Source organism: Amphiura filiformis, unplaced genomic scaffold (genome assembly GCF_039555335.1).
Source record: "Amphiura filiformis unplaced genomic scaffold, Afil_fr2py scaffold_52, whole genome shotgun sequence".
NCBI lineage: Eukaryota > Metazoa > Echinodermata > Ophiuroidea > Amphilepidida > Amphiuridae > Amphiura > Amphiura filiformis.
Window position 1 is genome coordinate 182,441 of NW_027305516.1, and position 20,184 is coordinate 202,624.

General features: G+C 37.1%; 1 protein-coding gene across 1 annotated transcript in view; it reads left to right on the forward strand.

Annotated features, from left to right (window-relative positions):
- The first annotated feature begins 6,296 nt into the window (after nucleotides 1-6,296).
- The window catches only part of LOC140144405 (uncharacterized), an 86,447-nt gene continuing 72,559 nt past the window's right edge, over nucleotides 6,297-20,184 (forward strand). Inside the window, exon 1 of the mRNA XM_072166215.1 lies at nucleotides 6,297-6,943. Within this exon, the coding sequence (XP_072022316.1) occupies nucleotides 6,811-6,943 (133 nt within the window). The 5' untranslated portion in view covers nucleotides 6,297-6,810. The remainder of the gene's footprint in view (nucleotides 6,944-20,184) is intronic.

The window sequence follows — 20,184 nt, forward strand, 5'->3', positions numbered from 1 at the left end:
CATGTCAAAAAGGGGAGATCTCAAAAGGGGAGGCCCAAAAAAATTTTCGTGATGAATTTTTTTGCATCAGGCCCCCCTAACAAGAGTTTGTGAATGGTCCCTTAAACCTTCTCCCAACGCTCCAATGTATTATGGAATCTATTCAGAATAATCTCATCTAATTGCAAAGTCCAATAATCTCCATTTAAACATGATAGCTCAATATGTGACCTCATAGATTTGAGTATGAGTTGTGACCCCAATACATTTAGGTATGAATGTATGTACAGGGATATTTAGGAACTTTTCCCTTGTGGATGAGATTCTAGTGTCATTTGATAGGATTTGTGTTGTTCTAGGAACATAATATTAAGTTATAATTAATGTGATCAGATGAAATAAATGAATGGAGTTTTTCCATAAAAATTCAAATCTGTATCCTTGCTTATGCTTTATTTTCATTATTTAGGTCAGCCAAGTTGATGCTTCCGTGATTTAATGAGATCGATTTATTGATGTTATTGGCTCCATTGCATTCATATACAGTGGCGTACCCTGGTCGCTCCTACCCGGGGTCTGAAAAAAAGGTGAAGTTTTCCGCCCCTCCAACAGCCAGAAAAGGTTGGCCCAATTTTTGTTTTTCGATTGTTTGAAAAAGTGAAGACCACAAAAAAAAAAAAAAAAAAAAATCCATTTATTTGTTTTGCAATTGTTAAACAATTTTTGGCAATTGTCCACCCTTTTTTCTTTAATTCTTTTTGCCGTTCCATCTTCTGCCGTCCCTTTTACCGGGGCACATAAGTCCTAAAACCTCCTCTGCCAGTGAATGGAGTATTTCACATAAAGGCTGCGCATGAATGGACTATTCCACAATCTCTGGCATGGACGATTTCACAAACCTGGCAGTGAATGGACTATTCCACAAATCATCAGTGCATTATTCTTCATTCTCACTTCAGGAGTGGCCCTTGATTGTGTACCCCAGTGAATTATAGGGGCAAGCCAAAGATTTGACTGGCCGGGGACAAGCATTTATGGGGGGAGACAAGCGATTTTAGGTTTTAAATTTGGGAGCCTTACCAACAGGTGGATTTGAAATCCCACCCCAGTAACCATGGTAACAATCAAATTTGTACTGTACAATTTTAATTAGAAGGTTAGTTTGTGGGGTTCATTATCGAACCCCAATGGTTTTATTAAGGGTAGACTACAATCTTGGAAATAAGTACTTGGAACGCTTGGCACACTGCCGTAAATTCCGTGCAGACTTTCTAATGATCATGGAAATGATGTATATTGTGCTTGGGAACAAACATGACATCTACAACAATGATTTACCCTTCCCCTCTCCCCATCAATCAATGTTGGACACATTGGGAAACCGCTGAAGACATTGGCATTTCTTAACATTGCATGGGGGAAAGAGGGTGACAATTTTCCGTTATGCAAGCGTTCCAAGACTTATTTCCAAGATTGTAGGTATTTTTGGTCGAAGCAGCAACAACAAAAAAAAAATAGATTTTCATTATCTAAATCAATATATTATTAAAACTTAACACTGATGTTTTGCAAAATTTCATTCTACAAATAATATACAGGGTGTCCCATAAAAAATTACCGAGCAAATAAAATTGAACGTAAGTCGAGAAATGGATATCAGAATCAAATATTTTAAAATGTATCACATACCTTATTTTGTTGTGCATCACATACAAAAATTTTATTTGATTCGGTTGACTGGTTGCGAGGAAATGAACGATTACATAATGCGTGCATCAATTCTGTTCATTCCAAGTTTGATCAACAGGCGCTTTTTTCATACTCGCTCATCGCTTCCTAAAGTTTGTGTATCTCATTAAATTTAGTCCAAACCACACTATCTATTTTATAATCGGACGTTGTTATGTCATTTATGCTTTCACTGAAGATAAATAACAGTTTGTCCGAGAAAACTTTGATTTCTGCAATTAACTTTCCAAAGAACATTTGAGCCAAGAATAACAATGATCAAGTGCTTACAGCTTTACGTGTGATTTTGGATGCCATGTAACACAAATGTTGAAGTTTTTAAAGATTTAAACTTTGCATTACAATTTCTTGGAAATATAATTTCCAAAAACATTAAAGTGTATAAGAATTTTTCTAAGCCAGCTGGAATATTCTTTATGCAATTATTCTTTATGCAACATTAATATCAACATTAACCAAAAGATATATTTACCAGTACCGAGCATCATCTTATATGTAAGCTTTCAATTTCAATTTCAATATAAATGTTTTGCAAAATACAGGTTGTTTAAAAAAGAACAAAAAGGATTTCCTAGAACAAAATATGAAACTCATTGACAATTAACCACTTGTGTGCATTGTGTTGAATGGTCTTTCTTTCAAACTTGGAATGAAGTGAATTGATGCATTCGTTATGTAATCGCTCATTTCTTCACGATCAGTCAACTGATTCTAGTAAGATTAACGTATAAGATGCAGAATTAGATGGGCTACACGCTGATGTTTAGATTTTTGGATTCTGATGTCTATTTCTCGACTTACGTCCAAATTCATTTGCTCGGTAATTTTTTCTGGGACACCCTGTACTTCGAAAACTTAATTTATTGTTGTTAATGAGTTATATACGTTATACAAAAGTGTTGTTGTGTCAGCCCTCTTTACAACATAACTAAAGAACCACATGACGGACCTACAAAAGTATATCTGTGATATTTGAATTCTTCTACACACTCGCAATGAAACGATCAATGCATATTTTGCAAAGCTCACTACCATTCGCAAGATGCTGGGTGGGGGGGGGGGCTAGAGTACCTACCCCCTAAAAAAATGAATTATTGTGGTGCCGGTTCCGAAACATCTGTGCATGAATTACACGTAGCCTACACAGGCCCGTAGCCAGGGGGTGCGGGAGTGCGTCGTTTTAATGCCTTTTTGATCCAATAATGATATAAAATTGGATCAATTGTGAACCCATGTTTATTGGTCGAGCTATGAGTTTGAAAATATTGGACGAGCCGTAGTTATTAGTCCAATATTTTAAAACTCATAACAAGACCAATAAATATTGGGCATAAATAATCCAATTTTATCATTATTATTATGTTTTGGATCCAATATTTTCACACACTTGGGCTCATCTGGTTACGGGCTTGAGCCTACATACCAATAGAATGACAATTATGGACTTTAAGAATTCAATTTTAAAATGTTGTCATGATATCTTTATGGTCACGCAATGCTTTTCCGAGAACACTTAAATACACCCCTGCCCAATTTTGTGCCTATTTTTGCATTTTTCTCAAAAATTATAGAGCATTGATGATAAGTAAGATATGTATATTATAGGGGCAAGGACTACGATTACTGCACTGGAAATTTTATTTCAGCCCAGACAACAGTTGTGGAGTTACAGTCAAAAATGAGGGAAAACCAATATTTGATCAATAAATCAATAACTACTTGCTTTGAGTTGCTGAATTTTCAGTGCAGTAGTTGCAGTCCTTGCCCCTGTAATATACATATCTTACTTGTCACCAATGCACTATAATTTTTTAGAAAAATGCAAACAATTTATAGGCACAAAATTGGCCAGGGGTGTAGTACCCCCTTAACTGCGAAAAACATAAAATCCAACATAAATAGGCCTAGATGCATGAGGCCTGTGTCTCTTACAAAAGTTACTTTCCTAAATGGGACCAAGATTAGAATACTTCGAAAGCATTTTTCAACTTTGGCGCCGCTTACGGTTTGAATGTTGTTTTTTAGTAGATGGAGGTTTCTGTTTACTTTCTCATGTTTATACCAATGTTACCCGCAATGTTACCATTACACCAATTTTATACCACAGACATCGTCACAGGATAATTTGGTCGCTATTGGCAACAACAACGCCAGTCGGTTTTGGTGTACTATCGCCACCACGGCCACGCGACTTACAACACAGTTGCCATACGCGCCACTTGCTAGCCCAATTAGGTCAAATGTAAGTTGAGGATTTTTTTTGACATCATCACATACATCATTAGGGGTGGTGCATTAATTATGTGTACAAGTCAAAAGGGGGGGCATTTTGGCAGGTCGAAAAAAAAAGGGGGGGGCAAGCAATTTTTGGCACAGATATTTTGGGCACCGTTTCTATATCACACCCTAAAAAGGTGTAGGAAAACATTAGGAACACGTTCAAATATGCAAAATTTCCTTTAAATTCGGATTCCCCAATATCTTAGTGTGTAAAGGGGGGAGGGGGAAAAATTTGTTGGCATGTCAAAAAAGGGGGGGAGGCAAAGGTTTTCTGGCACGTCGAAATGGGGGGGGGCAAAGATTTTTGTCACGGGCCAATGGGGTGGGGCAAGCGATTTTTGGCAGACCACTTGAGAATTCACCACCCCGAGGGTACACATAATTATTGCACAGCCCCTTAAATAAAGGGCTGTGCAATGATTATGAGCCCTGTAGGAGGGTAAAAGTAAAATGGAGGGGGGGGGGCAGGGGGGGGGGAGGGACAATCAATTTTGGCAAGCTGAGAGGTTGGGGCTAGTGATTTTTGACGCACATTCATGGGGCGCCTTTTGAATAAAACGCTCTAAACATGCTAAAAAGGCTTGTACGGAAACGATATGTGCAAATTTTCGCAATATGAATAGGCCTATATCTAGAAGGTTTACAAATTAGGATCTCAAATATTTGGCATGTGTAAGGGGTATTTTGGGCAGCCGGGGGGCTAAAATGTTCACCAATTTTTTCAAGTTACATTTTACAGGTGCTTACGCCGCCCCTTCTTTCCCCCCTACTTTTTATCCGGGGGGGGCTATGCCCCAAAGTTCCCCCAAAAAAATACGCACATGTAAAGAAACCTTTATTTGTTAGCTTATAAGGGATCTGGATCGGAGCGTTTTGACGTTTCGACCGTATTTTTTGTGGGACATGAGAGCACATCAGACATATCGAATTGCATTCTGAATACGAAGAATGTCTTTCTGATATCAAATAATTTTCATTTTTTGAAATTCACGATATAATACAAATTTTATGACAAATTATTAAAATTTGATAATTTTCACATTTTTGATATATAACAGTCCTCGAAGTAAATTTTATAAATTTAATGATATATTCTTAAAGTGTATGTAGCTGGGAGGAAAAGCCGACGATCAATTGAAAATTTTGACCTTTCATATTGAAGGTATGGATTTTTTTCCCAAAAAAGACCTAATTTCCTTTTTGTGTTTTTGGGAAAAAAATCCATATCTTCAATACGAAAGGTCAAAATTTTCATCCATCCCACCTACATACACTTCAAATATAAATCATCAGATTTATAAAGTTTACTTCGAGTACTGTTAAATATCAAAAATATCAATTTTAATCATTTGCCATAAAATGTGAATTACATTGCGAATTTCAAAAAATTATTTGATATCAGAAGGACATTCTTCGCATTCAGAATACAATTCGATATGTCTGAGCTCTAATGTCCCACAATAAATATACTGTCCAAACGTTCATACCCCATCCCTTAATAAACTGAAAGAAATATTTAAATCGGCTCATAACTTATGAAGATACCATGCTCTTTTAAAGAAATGTACCCGTTTTTCACTCTGTCCACGGAGGAGGTTTGGCTACTTCAAAGATTGAAAAGGAGTACACGTACCATGCATGAATATCAAGCATTCCTCAATGATGATAACTTTATAAAATAAAAAACTCTATTTTGGGAATAGGCTTTACCGGCGGGCCTATGGGCTATAATGGATTGTGGTCTATGGTGTTATTAAATTGTCGGCAAAATGGATGTGGGATGGGACTTCTCTTGCTATACTTGCAATTACTTTTCTCTTGGTTATTTATGTTTTTTTGTTTTATTATATTTCTTACTTTCTGATTTCTTGCTTTTATTTTTACAACAAAAGTCATTTTCTCTTTTTGGGATAAAAGGAGCTAAAAGGTAGGCCCTACGTAGCCCTGAAAAGGGCGGTTTGGTTTTTCTTTGGTTCTTCTGAAGTGAGTTTACTGTGCTGCTCTACCCTACCCCCAATAGCTTGACCCCCCAGTCGGCTTGCCAAAAATTGCTTCCCTCCCTAACCTTAACCCTCGCCGGTCGGGTACTATACTAGCTTATACTGGGTGTTACCGGTGTTTTGAGTAAAGGATTGGGACCCGGGGATTGGGATTATCCCATTCAAAGTTCAAAAAACTTGGGCGGATTTTTGTCGATTTGGGCTAAACAGGTTTGGCAACACTGCATATATAGCAATGGAAGTTCATCGCTGATGGAGAGAGCACATTGGTAAATGGTAATACTCTCACACTGTGTGTATAGCGTTGCTACCGTAGCAATGTATCGTGAAGCCGTGTAAATAGTGATATATAAAATCTGATTTTATATAGAGATAATAATCGGAAGCAACGCGAATCATCCGGTTTAACTTGGCAAATGAGATAGGAATTATACCGGAAACCTGGTTTCATTTGCGTTTTATAAGGCTGTCTGGATACTCAACCTTGGACCAGATTCTGTATCGTTTCCGTTGCCAACTTCATGGTTTAGTGTGTGTCAAGATTGCACGTATTGGGATATCACGGAGCTGAATATCTGCATGAATATTTTAAGATATTGCGACTAAAATTGCATGAATTAAAGCCTGCTATTCAAGTGATTCTGACCAAAGACTTCAAGCTCAGTTCCTGTAGCCTCATCAGACACTCATCTCAATCATCGACATCCCAATTATTTTGGAGACTACCACTATACTATTACTAGTGATCCTCACCAAAGACAGAACTTGTTGACGCAACCGAGACAAGACAAGACAAGACAAGATGGGGTGTGCTTCGAGTACAACAGGAACGCTTGAGACAACAAAACCAGTTGAAGATCAAGGCAATACGATCAAAGATAAAACTGATACAAATGATGTACAGGACAATAAACACATAGAGGAACAGACTCCAGGTAAGCTGTAATTCAATAAATCAAAACTACTACCCCCACCCCCTTTACACAGATACTGGGGGTACTTGATGTGTCGCGAGTGGGTAAAAAGGAATCAATCCAAATAAACTACATGTAGTAACAAATTGTATTAAGATTAGATATACATGTATGACCCCCGATATGACCCGTTCTCTAGCTTATTCTTATTAACCTACAAAAATAGGACAAATTCAGTAGCTGGGCTAGCCTCCAGACAATGAACTTTGCCACTGTGCTAGCTGTTGTTACATGTACTAGGTTTTAGGCCTTCAAAATCATTGAAGGCCTATGGTTTAATAATAATAGTAACCAAAAAACAAACACCCCCCCCCACACACACACACACAATTTTACAAAAAAAAAAGAAAGAAAGAAATAAACAACTGGGTACCGTACACGATACTGCAATAACTGCTTAGCTTCCGTCTTTTCTGAAAAAAGAAAAATAAGTACAGCATCACACAAGCACTTTTCCCACCAAAATATCATAAAATAATTAAAAATTGTTTTTATAACATGCAGAGCTAATTTAAAATCAGTTTTTTTCAGAGCTCTTTATGAACTTGATGTTTCAGTAAATCAAATCAAATTCAATAAATGTAAACTTATTTGTAAATTAAATGATTAATTTGTGTAAATAGTAACCAACCATGCATCTTCAAGATTTTTGTTGTTGTAACTTGTTTCTTTATTTTTTATTATAATCTGTAAATTTGAGTGTTTTGATAGTATTAATCCAGGCTATATTATAAACAGTCTTGAAACAGAAGATGCCTTACACTTCCCACAATGCATTTCTTCCATTTCAATTTTTCTGTACTGATTTGCTATCTAGTGCAACATGAGTCAATAGCATGGACAAAAGTACCTCAACATGCTCAATGAATACAGAGCACACGTAGGCCCTAGATCTTGCAAAATATGTTTATTTGTCATGTTTGTGGAATATCGACCCATGCTTTGAAAACAACTTTAGGGAACCTGTACTAATAGAATTGTCATGGTGTAACAAGGTGATGCATCATGTTGCAAAGGATTCTGGGAAGGGTAAGATATCTTCTTTGCATCCAGGCTATATCATGAAACAGAGAAGATATCTTACACTTCAGCTTCCCACAATGCATTTCTTTCATTTTGATATTCTGTACTGATTTGCAATCTACTGTCCACAAACGAATTAAGGTAGCCTACCAGTTATGTTCACCCCTGTATATATTATATCCTAAATACATATGTGTAGCCTGACATCAATATCAAAACTATGGGTCGATGTGCAACATGGGTCGATCGATACAGGTAGTGGCAAAAAGTACCTCAATGAACAGAGCACATCCAGATCTTGCAAAATATGTTTAAATTCATAACTATCTAGCCCAGTCTGTTCTTAAGGCCAAAAAAAAAAACAGGTTTGTTTGTCCATAGAGGCTTATGAAACAGTTGGGTCGGTAGGCGGATTTTTTTTTTTTTTTTACAGATATTGCACTTGAAACTGACAATTTGAAGACTGGTAAAATAAGTCAAAACACACAGCACTTTACTGGTTTAACTCTTGAGATGGTTCTGCATGTTAAACTGTTCATTTTCTTTACATTTTCTTTCTTTAAATTTATACTAACCGCTGTTTTACTAGCACATTCAATGCAAATTAAAAAAAAAAAAAAAAAAAGACACGGTCGGGACCAGTGTACACAGTCGGTCGGATGTGGACAAACAAACAATTTTTTTTCTTGGGCCTAACATGAAAACAAACAAAACCTGTACAAGTTAATAAGAGTGTCCTTTGCTATAAAAATGAAAGGTGATGCATCATGTTGCAACTTTCTTGCAAAGGATTCTGGGAAAGGTAAAATGTCTTCTCTAGTCGTGTATGCATGACTATTGTAGGAGTACCGTACACAAGTTTTGTATTGATTTATCTGCAATCTTGTGTTTGTATCCGTTTCAATCACAGATATTATTGATTGCAAACATTGTCTACACCACAATGACAGCTATTTTAGGATGGGTGGAGATTATAGGCCTTTTTTGCAGCACCAGCATCGTTTCTGGGTGGGGGTGGGGGGGAAATTTGGGGTGGTAATGGTTGTTTTTGCCTAAGGTAGAAAGAGATTGGAAGGAGGGTGGGTATTGGAGAGCAGAGACAAACTCTACCACTTACCAGTGGCATAGCTTGAATCATCCAATTGGGGAGGTAGGCCTACTGACCTAGGGGGGTACTCAAGTTTGGTTTTGGTAGGGACGTGCAGCTGAGATTTTGGAAGTGGACCCATAAATATACCAATTTTTCAAGAAATTTGGACCCATTGATATACCAAAAGTCAAAATTTTCGGCCGAATTTAACCAAAATTGCCTTAGTTTTTACAAATTTTCCCAAAATTTTGGGAAAATTTTGGCTAGATTAAGGAAAAATTGGGCTGTTTTCCGAAAAAATTGAGAAAATATTGAAAAAAGGACCCATTCATATACCAAAATAGGCTTTGAAAAAGGGGTCATTGATTTACCAGAAGGCTGAAAATGCTACCCATATTTGCAGCACATCCCTGTATGGTCATTTGTACTGAGTACCCCCCCCCCCCCGGGTACTGACCATGGTAGATGGCCACCACATCTAATTTTTTTTTTGGGGGTGGGGGCTATTGGGGGGGCACAGGCTATTGTCTAGTCAATTTTCCTGTGGGATTTTCTAAATTTTCATGATCGATGGGGGGCTCTGATGCACTCCAAGTGCTGCAAACTACATGGTACTTGATGATTATGATTTATGGTGATGATGATACAGATTATACTGACTATGCTCAGGGGGGTACTTAAATTTGGTATAGGTTGGGGTGGCACTGAGATTACAATGACTATGGTCGAAAGTGAATCCATCAATATACCAATTTTAAATCAAGAAATTTGGACTAACAATATGTCAATATAGTTAATTTTTGGCCAAATCATACATTGTCTTAGTTTTTGTAACTTTTCCCCAAATTTTGAGGAAATTACAAACATTTTGGCAACAGTGAGGTAAAAGTGGGCTATTTTCAACCAACCAAAAAAAAAAACGGCGGGGTGGGATTGGGGGGCATTTAGAAAAAAAAAGACCACCCTGATATTGGTCTGGAAAAAGGGGTCACTTATACCATAAGGCCAAAAATGCTACCCATGGATGTTTGTGGCATGTCATGTCCCTGTATGGTCATTTGTACACCAACCCCCCTAGTGGCTTACCGTGGCCGCTCCTACCCGGGGGGTTGAAGAAAATTAAATTTTGCCGCCCCTTCCTCAACAGCCCGTAAAGATTGACCCAATTTTTTTCCCGTTGTTTGAAAAAGTGAAGAGCGAAAAAAAAAAAAGTAACACATTTTGTTGAATAGTACCATTTTTAAAACATTTTATACTTTTTCAAAATTTTTCCGCCCTTTTTTTTCTACTAATTCTTTTTGCCACCCCTTCTTCCGCCGCCTCTTTTTGCCGCCTTCTTCTTCCGACGCCTCTTTTTGCACCCTTCTTCTTCCGCCCCTTTGTTTTTGCCGCCCCCTGCTTTTACCCTGGGGGGCTGGCGCCCCTAAAGCCCCCCAAAATATGCGCATGCCCCCCATATCATAATTATAATGGATAATGATGATAACTGATGATTATAGTTATGATAATGGTCATCTATCATGATGATGGGTGTGTTGATTACAATGATGACATCCTTCACACAATTGGTTAGCAACGGTAAAAAAAATAGCTGTAAATTAATTTCAATGAGGACCTTTGTTATACTATGAATCTATTTCATCTTTGAGTACTAATCCAAAGATTCCATCTTCTATGAATCTACTCTATAGTCACCATGGTAACCAATGCAGACATCCCTGTGGTTTTCTACAAAGGTCATTCTATAAAATGGTTTCTTTGACTTGAATTTTACAATGTTGTAAAAATACTGTTTGCAGTTTCCATGGTAACCGATATCAATTTAAGTCCTGATTTTGTTAACTATTTTCCTTAGAGATTCTTAGTGGTTATTTTCATGTGCGTACATTTTTGCCCTTTGCTGATTTTTAACCATTCCACTTGTTTTAAAATTCACAATTTTGAGTTTTTTACATAGGTGCAAAGTTGCAAACGTGTACCAAGTGTTCCAAGCAGGGTTGTTGATTTTTTTCTTCAAAAAAATCAAAATAAATCAGATTAAAAAAAATTTAAATCAGATTTTTGTAATTTAAATCGATTTTTGTGATTTATTTTTATTCCAAGAACTGCTATACCCCATGATAAAGTCAAAAGAGTACCAGTATAATGCTAGTCATAATTATGCACAATCCTACCAGGTATTTACAGAAAAAATCAAAACATATTATAAATATTTACACATGAAAATTTCAAAGAAAAAATTGGGTAAAATCATGAGAAAAAATTCTGTTGAATTTTGCACCTTGAAGATGAATTTTTAGCAATAGATAAAGTGACATCATAGAGGTATTTTAATTGTATCCAAAAGTTGTAGAAATATTAGGAATGAAGTAAGCCAGTCAATTTAAGAAAGAAACTATACATAATTTTTTTAATCAAAAATGGTAAAAAATGAAAAAGTTGATTTAAATCAGTGATTGTTTAAAAAAGTGTTTAAATTGTTTAAAAAGACTGTTTAAATTAAGTGATTAGGAATGAAGTAATGATCAAGTACAGACTTGATCATTTCAGACAAGTAGAACAAAAATACACTTTTTACTGTTTTTAATTAAAATTAAAAATTATATATTAGAATTACTTATTCATGAGTCTCATTTAAATGCATGGTTTTAACAAAGGCGATGGTCACTGGCATATTGCCTCAATGAGGCTATCGTAATATTAGCATTAACTTTTTTGGACATGATGTCCAGCTATCTTCAGAAGATAGCATTGTGTGTTTCACTATGTCATTGTGTAAAATATTTGTAAGTAAAGTCTACTCTCGCATTATAGATTTATACTCCAAGATTGTAGATGTTTCAGAAATACACCCAGATGTATTCCAACTACCCATACAGGTTAAATAACGGGTCATGTAGACTGGATTCAGACTCAAGTCCGGAATCAAGTTCTTTTTGCTGGTCTTGGCTCTGACTCCAATAAGGCCAAAAAAAATTGTTTGTTTGTCCATAGAGGCTTATGAAACAGTTGGGTCGGTAGGTCGGATTTTTTAAAATTTTTTTTAGATATTTGTACTTGAAACTGACCATTTGAAGACTGGTAAATAAGTCAAAACACACAGCACTTTACTGGTTTAACTCTTGAGATGGTTCTGCATGTTATACTGTTCATTTTCTTTACATTTTCTTTCTTTAAATTTATACTAACCACTGTTTTATAAGATGTCCCATCGATGCCAAAAAAGAAAAAAAAAAAAAAAAAGAAAAAAAAAAAAAAAAAAAAAGACACGGTCGGGACCAGGGTACACGGTCGGTCGGACGTGGACAAACAAACAATTTTTTTTTGGCCTAATGAAAAGACTCGGATCAAACTGGAAAAAATATCTTGTTTCAAAACATCAATTGGAATTTTTTGGATCTCAAATTTGATCGGATATTATTTCATAGACTTTTAATTAAATGTCAATTTCCTATAAGAGTAAGTGGAGCCTTCATGCACATCCACATCCGGCAGATTATCCATTAGCTTTAATCATATTTAGTATCATTAATTATGCATATCTGGATAATTATATCCAAGTTTTATTAATACTTTGCCTATAAGGTCGTATAAATCCTAAATTTTGTAAACACGGTACTAACATGCATCTGGGAAGTGAGAATAGATCTACTCTCATTTCCCAGCATGCATGTAGCCATATAGACAAATCCAATTTCACACATTCCTACACCCCAATGGCAGCCATAGCTGGGTCCCTATCGGCACCATCTCACCTAAAATGTGAAATGATGCGGCCTTGGAGGGTATTTTAAACTGCATTCTGATGACAGTTTACAACACAACTTAGAATCTAACATCAAATTTTAAGCGGCTTTAATCACCCAATTGGGCAATCACAACACCAATATTTGGTGCTGCGGGGACCCAGTAATGGCGGACCAAATCCTGACCATGACTTTGCACGTTGGATTCGTCTATACCAGGCCTTCTCAACTGGCGGCGCGCGCGCCACTTGTGGCGCTTGGAGTAAATCGAAGTGGCGCACGGTAATTTTAATATTTTCACATCAATCTTGAACAAAAGGGGTGAAAAATATCCAATCTGGGCTTTAAAAAAACCTTAAAATCCAGGACCCCCGATAACGTACCACTGTACCTTACACACTATGCTTGTGCCCTTCCTTGACATGTTGGCACTTCATGATCACTAAAATGTTCCAGTTGGCACTTCAAATAAATTAGTTGAGAAGGCTTGGTCTATACTGTATACAGTACCCATGAGTACGGGTCCCGGACCGTGATACTGAACTCGTATGGGTACAGGTCCCATGCCATAATTACGAGTATGGGTAAATTTCATTTTCTGAAATTAAAAAATTGAACAGACTTTTAATAACGCAAATGACCAATTACAGCATATTGCAAAATCATGCAATGGTATATGGACATCAATGGTAGTTTTGTCATGTGAACTGTTGTATCGCAAGGGTGGTCAAAGAGGGGCAAACCAACTTTTAAGGGGAAAATTTTGACAAAAATGGACTAAAAAAGTACAAAAAGGGCTAAAAATCGTACATATAAGATCCCACAAGGGGGTGGGGCAAGAGGGGGCAACTAACAGGGGGAAGCTGCCCCCTTTGCCCCCTGGCTATGCTAATGAATGTGGAGGTTATGAATGTTGCTTGATCTAGGCATTTGACACTTAAAAACAAAATTGAACATCTATTTTTACTACACTTGAAAATTGATATGAGCAGCAACCAACTCATATGCACACACCAGTTGTAAATGTAAATTAATAATTCATGGACTATTAAATAATGTCTTCCAGCTGAGACCTAGGCCAGCCCTCTAATCATACTAATGAATCAAATGTATATATCCTAACACGCATCCCGGAATATCATACCACAGGTAGTATACCATGGTTAGAGGGGAATTAAGGCACTAACTAAAAATGTTAGAGGGGAATTAAGGCACTAACTAAAAATGGGTGACGGGGATGTGTGGCCACACTGACCTCTATTTTTCAACTCCCTCTCACCCAATGACCCCTTTTTTGTTTTACTGAACTCCCTCTCACCCAATGACCCCCTTTTTTGTTTTCCAGTCACCAAAAGACCCCCTTTTTTTCAAAACAAAAATTAGGAAAATTTCTGATAATCTCTCACTGATTGACCCCATTTTTTTCATTATTTTTCTTCAAATTTTTCAAAAATTTTGATGCATATTTGAAAACTTTGTATCAACCTTTATATCTTGACCCTAAATGTATTAGAAATTCACCCAAATGACCCCCTTTTCTTATAAAAGATCCTCCACTTCTCACTGAAAGACCCCCTCTTTTGGTGTCTTGGCTCTCACCAAAAGACCCCTAGTTTTGAACTGTTGTCCTCACATCCCTGTCACTTCCAAAGTTGAGTGCCCCCCGCGGTATTTTTCCTGAGGCACCAAATGTGTGTCGTAGTCTGTCGTTTTATTCAAAATCTCAATTTTGGCACAACTACAGACCAAAAGACTTGATTTTGGTGTAATTTTGAAACATTTTGGTGTATTCCTAATATATCTGGGTGTATTTCTGAGATGCTTGGGTTAGTGTATTTCTGAAACATTTGGGTGTATTCTTAATACATCTGGGTGTATTCGTAATACATCTGGGTGTATTCCTAATATATCTGGGTGTATTTCTGAGATGTTTGGGTGTATTCCTAATACATCTGGGTGTATTTCTGAGATGCTTGAGTGTATTTCTGAAACATTTGGGTGTATTTCTAATACATCTGGGTGTATTTCCGAGATGTTTGGGTGTATTTCTAAGATGCTTGGGTGTATTTCTGAAACATTTGGGTGTATTCCTAATACACCTGGGTGCTTGGGTGTATTTCTGAAACATTCGTATTCGTAATACATCTGGGTGTATTCCTAATATATCTGGGTGTATTTCTGAGATGTTTGGGTGTATTCCTAATACATCTGGGTGTATTTCTGAGATGCTTGAGTGTATTTCTGAAACATTTGGGTGTATTTCTAATACATCTGGGTGTATTTCCCGAGATGTTTGGGTGTATTCCTAATACATCTGGGTGTATTTCTAAGATGCTTGGGTGTATTTCTGAAACATTTGGGTGTATTCCTAATACACCTGGGTGCTTGGGTGTATTTCTGAAACATTTGGGTGTATTCCTAATACACCTGGGTGTATTTCTGAGATGTTTGGGTATATTTCTTAGACATTTGGGTGTATTCCTAATACATCTGGGTGTATTTTTGAGATGTTTGGGTGTATTTCTGAGATATTTGAGTGTATTTCTACATTTGGGTGTAATTTTGAAATATCTGGGTGTATTCCTAATATATCCAGGTATATTTCTGAGACAATCAAGTGTATTTCAGCTTGATTTGTTTTCAGGGTATGTTATAAATTTGATATATCCTAACACAAACATTGCACCAAGCATTAACATCAATACAATCTTCCCCCAAAACTTACGATATTAATCTCATGACTGAATCATATGATATTGATGTCATGTCTGTTGCAACATGCGATGAAATTACCTTTTATTTTCAAACTGTCCGCATGACAGGATGTGGGGGAGGTTCATAGTATTTTAATATTAAAATACATTACATGTATTAAAATACATGTAATGCAATGTGGTATCTGTTGTGATGGATTGCCTATTTTCAAACTGTCCGCATACAGGATGTGGGGGAGGTTCATAGTATTAATACATGTAATGCAATGTGGTATCTGTTGTGATGGATTGCCTATTTTCAAACTGTCCGCATACAGGATGTGGGGAGGTTCATAGTATTAATACATGCATGTGGTATCTGTTGCAACATGCGATGGAATTACCTATTTTCAAACTGTCCGCATGACAGGATGTATCGGAGATTCATATGGCTGGTTGTATGGTTGGTTGTATCCCTAATACATTTGGGTGTATTTCTTAGACATTTGGGTGTATTCCTAACACATTTGGGCGTGTTCCGTATACAAAAACGAAGGGGCAGCAAAAAGAAGGGGCAGGAGAAGAAGAAGGGGTGGCAAAAAGAATTAGTAAAGAAAAAGGGCAGAAAAATTTGAAAAAAGTATATGTTGCTTTTAGGGCGCTAGTGCCTATAACCCTTTTTTTTTTTTTTTTTGCTCTTCAAAACCACCGAAAGAAAAATTGTGGCAACCTTTTCGGGCTATTGAGGAAGGTACGGCAAAATTGAATTTTCTTCAGCCCCCAGGGTAAGAGCGGCCACGGTACGCAACTGGGCATGTTCCTTATACATTTGGGTGTATTTCTGAGACATTTTTGTGCATTCTTATATTGTGCATTGGGTGTGTCTAGGGTATGGTTCCCCAAAAGCTTATATTTTCTCATTACCGCAGTAAAATTTAACACCCAAGGTATGTTTTGTTTAGGCCTAGATGGTGTGAACAAAAAAAATGGTGAATTGTGTTATCTATAGGCCTACAACCGATATATACTGCACTACGGGACATTGTTTTACTTTCACTTCTCATATCAAAACTGCTGCAGCAATTATACAACTCAAAATTTGAAAACGTATTGCTCAAATGGAAGGCCTCAATGTAAGATAGAAAACAGAACATGAAAATATTGGACCACAGCAGAGCAGCGGCAGCGCAGTGATTTACCGGTATAGTGCGCAACGCACAGGCACTAGACATTGATCCACAAGCCTCAGCACACTTTACAGGTTGTTGCTGATCACTACAGCCCACATCATTCCATAAACCATTTTAACAACACAGGGACTTGGCTGCTTGAAGAGCGCACACCCTAGATCAACTTTCCATCGCAACCAGGATCAGCTCTCCGAGTTTCGTACGGGTTACAGCGAGCCAATTAGCAGTAAGTTTCTTACAGGGGAATTTCAAGTTAACTCAATTTTCCACGAGAGCGTAATTACCACCACCACGCCCCTTTAAACCATTAACCAGATATAATATGAGGAGCAACAGACATTAGTACATACTGAAGGTATTTTATGTGTGTCTCAAGGAGATCTATTTTACTGTTGCTGTTGCCATGGTGATGGTAAACAAAATGCAATAAACACCATTGTATATCAATAATGATATGAGTTGGCAAACACATACTGACTGGTCATAGTCTACTAGTAGTCCATATCACTGTGATCCCTGCCCACAATGCATTGTGCTAAACAACACACCATGATGTAGATAAACAGAGTGCATGATGGGAATTCCTTAAATCATCCTCTGGGTCATAGTCTACTACTAGTAGTCCATATCACTATGCTGTGATCCCAGCCCACAATGCATTGTGCTAAACCACACAAAGATCTTGCTATGCTTTGCTTTTGGGTAGATTAACATCAACAGCCTAAAAATAACATTGTTTATTGGCGTAAACATAAAAACAAATTAGGGTGGTAGCTAGTACTCGAGATCTTTCTTCTTTTTTTTTAACTTTTAAAGCTGTAAATTGTGTTTGATAAAGGCCTTTGAACTTTTTTCGTCTTTTTAAAAATTTATGTGTAGCCTAATTTAATTTTTTTTTCAAAAAAAAAAAAAAAAAGACTGGGTCGGGCTTATTTTTAGGGTAGGTTGGGTTACGCCAATCAAATAATTAATTTTTAGGCCTTAGTCGAATACTTGCTGGTTATAAGACGACTAAAGCAATGCATGATGGGATGTGACAAGTCTGGCATGAGTGTAATCTATGATATCAGGTATACATGTGTAAAACTACATACATTTGATAATCATGTTGCTTATCACTGGTGATATGACCAAACCAGTTTGGGAGGGGGGTGTTGGAGGTTGTATTTTGGTGAAGGGGGTTCGTATATACTAGAGGGACTGCCTTAATATTAAATCATGCAGGGCTGCATTTACCACAGTGGACCCGGATCCAGGTGTTACAATATAGGGGGGGGGCAAAATGATGAAAGGAAAAATGATAATACAGTGTAATAAAAGGAAGTTTGAATAAGTTGTGATGCATCTCTTTCTTTGCTCCTCCCCCCCCCCCTCCCGGAGCTACAATACTAAGACAAAATGTGACCTTTTCTGGCAAAGAAATCAGCCAGAAAAGTCTTCAGATGTAAGTTTCATAAATATAAAAATAAAACCATGGGGGGGGGGTGGGTACCTCTAATTTTAATTTTAAGATTGGTTTTAATAAGGATGTTCGGCATATAGCGCCAAACTTTTGGCAAAAATGGGACTTAATTACAAAGTTAAAATAGTCACCTTTTTTTCCTTTAAATGTTTGGTTAAAGAGCTACATTTTTGGGTTTTCACTTTGGAACTGATGGAGAGCCTGCAAACACAAAATGAGGCAATTGACTGGCGCACATGATACCTGTACCAACTTCTCATGTCATTGCCACCCACAATATATTCATTTGGCTTTATTCTGTGCTGAATTATGAAAGAAAAGTATGATTTACAAATAAAAAATAGCATCTCCCGGAGAAAAAACATTGGAAATTATTAACTACAATAAATTCATAATAAACCAAACTTCAATTGTCAAAAGTAGGCTACCGTAAGGTGTTGTTAACCCCATGAGAACCTAGTACTACCTGTTGATTGGCCAAAAAGAAGTTTTCATTATCAATTGGACCAATCAGCACCATTGTTAGAATAATTTCACCACGCAAAAAAATTGGAGTGATTATTTGCAAGGCTGCATTCTGATTGGTGATAAAATGAAGATGTCATGTAATTGACCAATCAGAGGCAATGTTAGATCAGCAGGTAGTGCTCAGGGTGTTAAAATGCTAGTTTTACCAATCTCATCACTTTTAATAATCCTTTATAGAAACCATACCATTCCTCTTATGTGTCTACTTTATTTGTCTCAATATTTGATTGCAAACATTGCTAGGTCATGCTCCCCTCGAGCCTGCCTTAATGACCTTATTATATATAGTGTCCACTTTATTTGTCTCAATCTGGGGGGGGGGAGATTCTGATATAAAAGTGACGTACCTGTGCCTACCAGCGTACGAAACTAGGGGTCTATCGGTGTAGAAATTTTCACAAAAAAGGGGTCATTCGGTGTTGGCAATGTCAAAAATGGGGTGATTTTGTATGGAGTGCCCAAAATTTTACATCATTGACAATCAAAAATAGCTTTTTACCCAATTTTACAGTACAAATAATAGACAAGAAATCATTTATTTTGCTCAAAATACAAAATGTCAATTTTGAGGGCTAATTGTTCAAGAAAGGGGGTCATTCAGTGTAGACTACTGAAAAAAACGGGGTCATTGGGTGTAGGATTTGCCAAAAATACCGGGGTCTTTTTCATGGGCACAAGACGTATATATGGGAGTGCCCCATCGGTCTCAATATTTGAGTGCAAACATTGCCAGGTCATGCTCACCCCAGCCTGCCTTAATGCTCTGCATGCTAGCCATAAGCTTCAACATAAAGTCCAAGTTTTGAGATATTTTCTCAAAATATCAAGAGCTATATAAAGAACCACTGAATCAATACTAGGCTTGTTTGTACTCATTTTAATGCATTTTTCATGCTGATTCTAAATATGGTCATGAAAATTTACATTTCTGAAATTTTTGAATTTTGAATTTTTTTTAAACATGTCGTCTGCAGTCGACACCCGCGTGAAGAGAGTTAATGACCTTATACCTAAAGCACATACACATTGCATAGCTTCACCGTATTGCCATTTATAATAAGTGTTAATTACCAAGAATAAATTAAAGATTTTTGTCCTTTTTAATTAACTCTCCTATGTGTATTGATTCCTTGCATAATTAATTTAAAGCAATTAGTTTAGTCATGTTTTTACTTCAAAACTGTTTCCTCTGCTGTATACTGAAGAACCAAATGGATGGGTGAGGCAGTGGCAGCACCAGGAATTTTTTTAGGGGGAGCATGGGGGGGGCAACATGAATTTCGGGGTGCAAAATTGCTGCAAAAGTGGAAATTTACATAATTTTTGGGTTTTGCCTCAAAAGTAGGGAGGGCGCAAGAAAAATATTTGGGGGAGGGCAAATCCCCCCTTGGCCCCCGTAGCACCGCCACTGGGGGAGGGACTTTCTTTTGGTCACTTTAGGTCAGTCACCTTTGGGGATGAAATGAAAGT